At 39.2% G+C, this 2,032-nt stretch overlaps 1 protein-coding gene across 4 annotated transcripts in view; it reads left to right on the top strand.

Annotated features, from left to right (window-relative positions):
* The window catches only part of LOC105160290, a 7,136-nt gene continuing 5,104 nt past the window's right edge, over positions 1-2,032 (top strand). For 2 of the 4 annotated variants that reach the window (XM_020693327.1, XM_020693325.1), the window contains exons 1-6: positions 1-443; positions 691-741; positions 849-1,085; positions 1,345-1,443; positions 1,544-1,602; positions 1,904-2,015. In XM_020693327.1, the coding sequence (XP_020548986.1) occupies positions 309-443; positions 691-741; positions 849-1,085; positions 1,345-1,443; positions 1,544-1,602; positions 1,904-2,015 (693 nt within the window). In that variant the 5' untranslated portion in view covers positions 1-308. The remainder of the gene's footprint in view (positions 444-690; positions 742-848; positions 1,086-1,344; positions 1,444-1,543; positions 1,603-1,903; positions 2,016-2,032) is intronic. The other 2 variants (XM_020693326.1, XM_011077607.2) reach the window with 2 other exon arrangements.

Genomic DNA, 2,032 nt, shown 5'->3' with positions numbered 1-2,032 from the left:
CTCACAAAATCAACCCATCTCTTCTCTCTCAGCGGGTTTTACTATTTTCACTTCTAAGTCCCTCTAAAACCCCTAATTTACAAACCTCCCCCCCCCCAAGTTGCCCAATCTTCCCTTCCAGACATAAAACGTACAAAAGTTTACTCTCGATTTCAACTCTCCGTTTCCATTCTCGCTTCAGTTTCTTTCATCTCCATTGCTGGTTTCTGTCGTTTTTTTTGACTTTTTCCATTTAACTTCTTCAAGTGAGGGTTTTAATGAGAAATTAGGGCTTCTTAAGAAAGGTGTTCTTTTCAACTTTTGCATTAATGGAGCCCGCGGCCGGTGCGTCCTCCGCCGCTCGAAATGGAGGCGTTTCTCTGCCGTTGTCTGCTGCTTCGCAAGCTTCCCGTAAGGAATGGCGCGTCGTTTCTGAGCAAACGGTTCGAAATTCCGGTAACGAGGTGAAAAATCTCCTCGCATTGGCTTTATTGCTGCTCCGGATGTTCTGGAATCTGATATTGAATTTTATGTTTAAAAAATACGTCTGTTGGGGCAGCCTTAATTGAAAAATCTACTTGCATTGGCTTTACTCCATTTAATCTTTCTGACTCTTACTTTATGGAGAACAAAATTTGATGCGACACTGCATCAAAGTATTAGGGTTTTTGTTCTTTCTATGTCGTTTTGTTTTGACATGCTTATGCACAGGAAATGGAGCGTTCAAAACTAGGTCAATCCGACGAGAGATTGATATACGAGGTAATAACTATGTTCTGTTGAGCTACAGATTTAATGTGAATGTCTACTTGTTTTAGGTTCCCCCGTATGACTGTTAAAACAGGAGTGATTTGCTGTATTATATTAAGGTGCAGCATGGAAGAGAACCATTGGATGTTGATTTCTGCTCAATAACAATTGATGGAGGCTTGGACAATGATATTTTGCAGCAGAGGCTTCATTCTGTGGCGAAACAAAGGGAGGAGTTGCAGCAGGTGGAGATTGAGCTTCGGGCGCAGTTCATTGCAAGATCTGAAATCATGGGATTGCAGAATACATTTGATGCTCAAATAAAAGAGCATGCAAATGCCACTGTCAAGCTTCAGGTTTTTCATTTTCTTTGGGTGGCTTCGTGATGTCTTGTCCAGATTTGATTCATTTGTAGACGGTACAAGAACATGTACTACTCATGGTGTTTTGTTGTGAAGCTTTTTTAGGCTTTGATGCATGTCTATAGGTACATGCATATGCTAGTCATCTCTCTCTAAAAAAATTTTAAGTTCTGGTGCATTTGTAGTTGGATGTGTGGTTGTGTACCACTTGTACTGTTACCTTGCTGAAATTTTAGAGGATGGTTGATTTTAGGAGCAACTGCATGAGAAGGAACAGAAGATACATGATCTGGAGAGAAAGATTGACGAAAAGGAAAGGGAATTGCATGCTATTAGATTGGATAATGAAGCGGTTAGTTTGAGAACTGTGTTTTTCTTTTATTGTATTTGGAACTATGTGGTGCTGATGACTGGTTATTGTTGTATTGAATTTATACTCTTCCTCTATTTAGCAGGCTTGGGCCAAAGAGGATCTTTTAAGAGAACAAAGCAAAGAGCTGCAGAGCTACAGGTACTCCTTCGCTTTTATGTTGAAATATTTTGTACTTTAATTGGTATTTCCAGTTTTGGATGGATGAATATCCTTGCTCCGTAATTTTGTTATTGCATGCATGACTTATTATGGTTTGCTTTCTTTCAAGGGTTTTTTCTGTTAAATCATTGTTTTAAGTCTGATGAGCTTTAAATTTTGTGTTATTCCATGCTGCTCGTGTATTATGTACATGGCTGAGATTGGTTTCATTTTTCTGCCTGTCCTCTCTGTTGCCTGAGCTTTGTGATTATAATATGTATGATTCACATAACTTTTGCAGGAGAGAGAGGGATAACTCTGAAGCTGAAAGAGCACAACACATTAAACAAATCCATGATCTTCAGGAACATGTTCAAGAAAAAGAGCGCCAGTTAATAGAGTTGCAGGAACAGGTTTGTATATGTTATTT

This window comes from Sesamum indicum, linkage group LG4 (assembly GCF_000512975.1).
Source record: "Sesamum indicum cultivar Zhongzhi No. 13 linkage group LG4, S_indicum_v1.0, whole genome shotgun sequence".
Taxonomy (NCBI): Eukaryota; Viridiplantae; Streptophyta; class Magnoliopsida; order Lamiales; family Pedaliaceae; genus Sesamum; species Sesamum indicum.
This window is presented reverse-complemented; position numbering and strand designations above follow the sequence as displayed.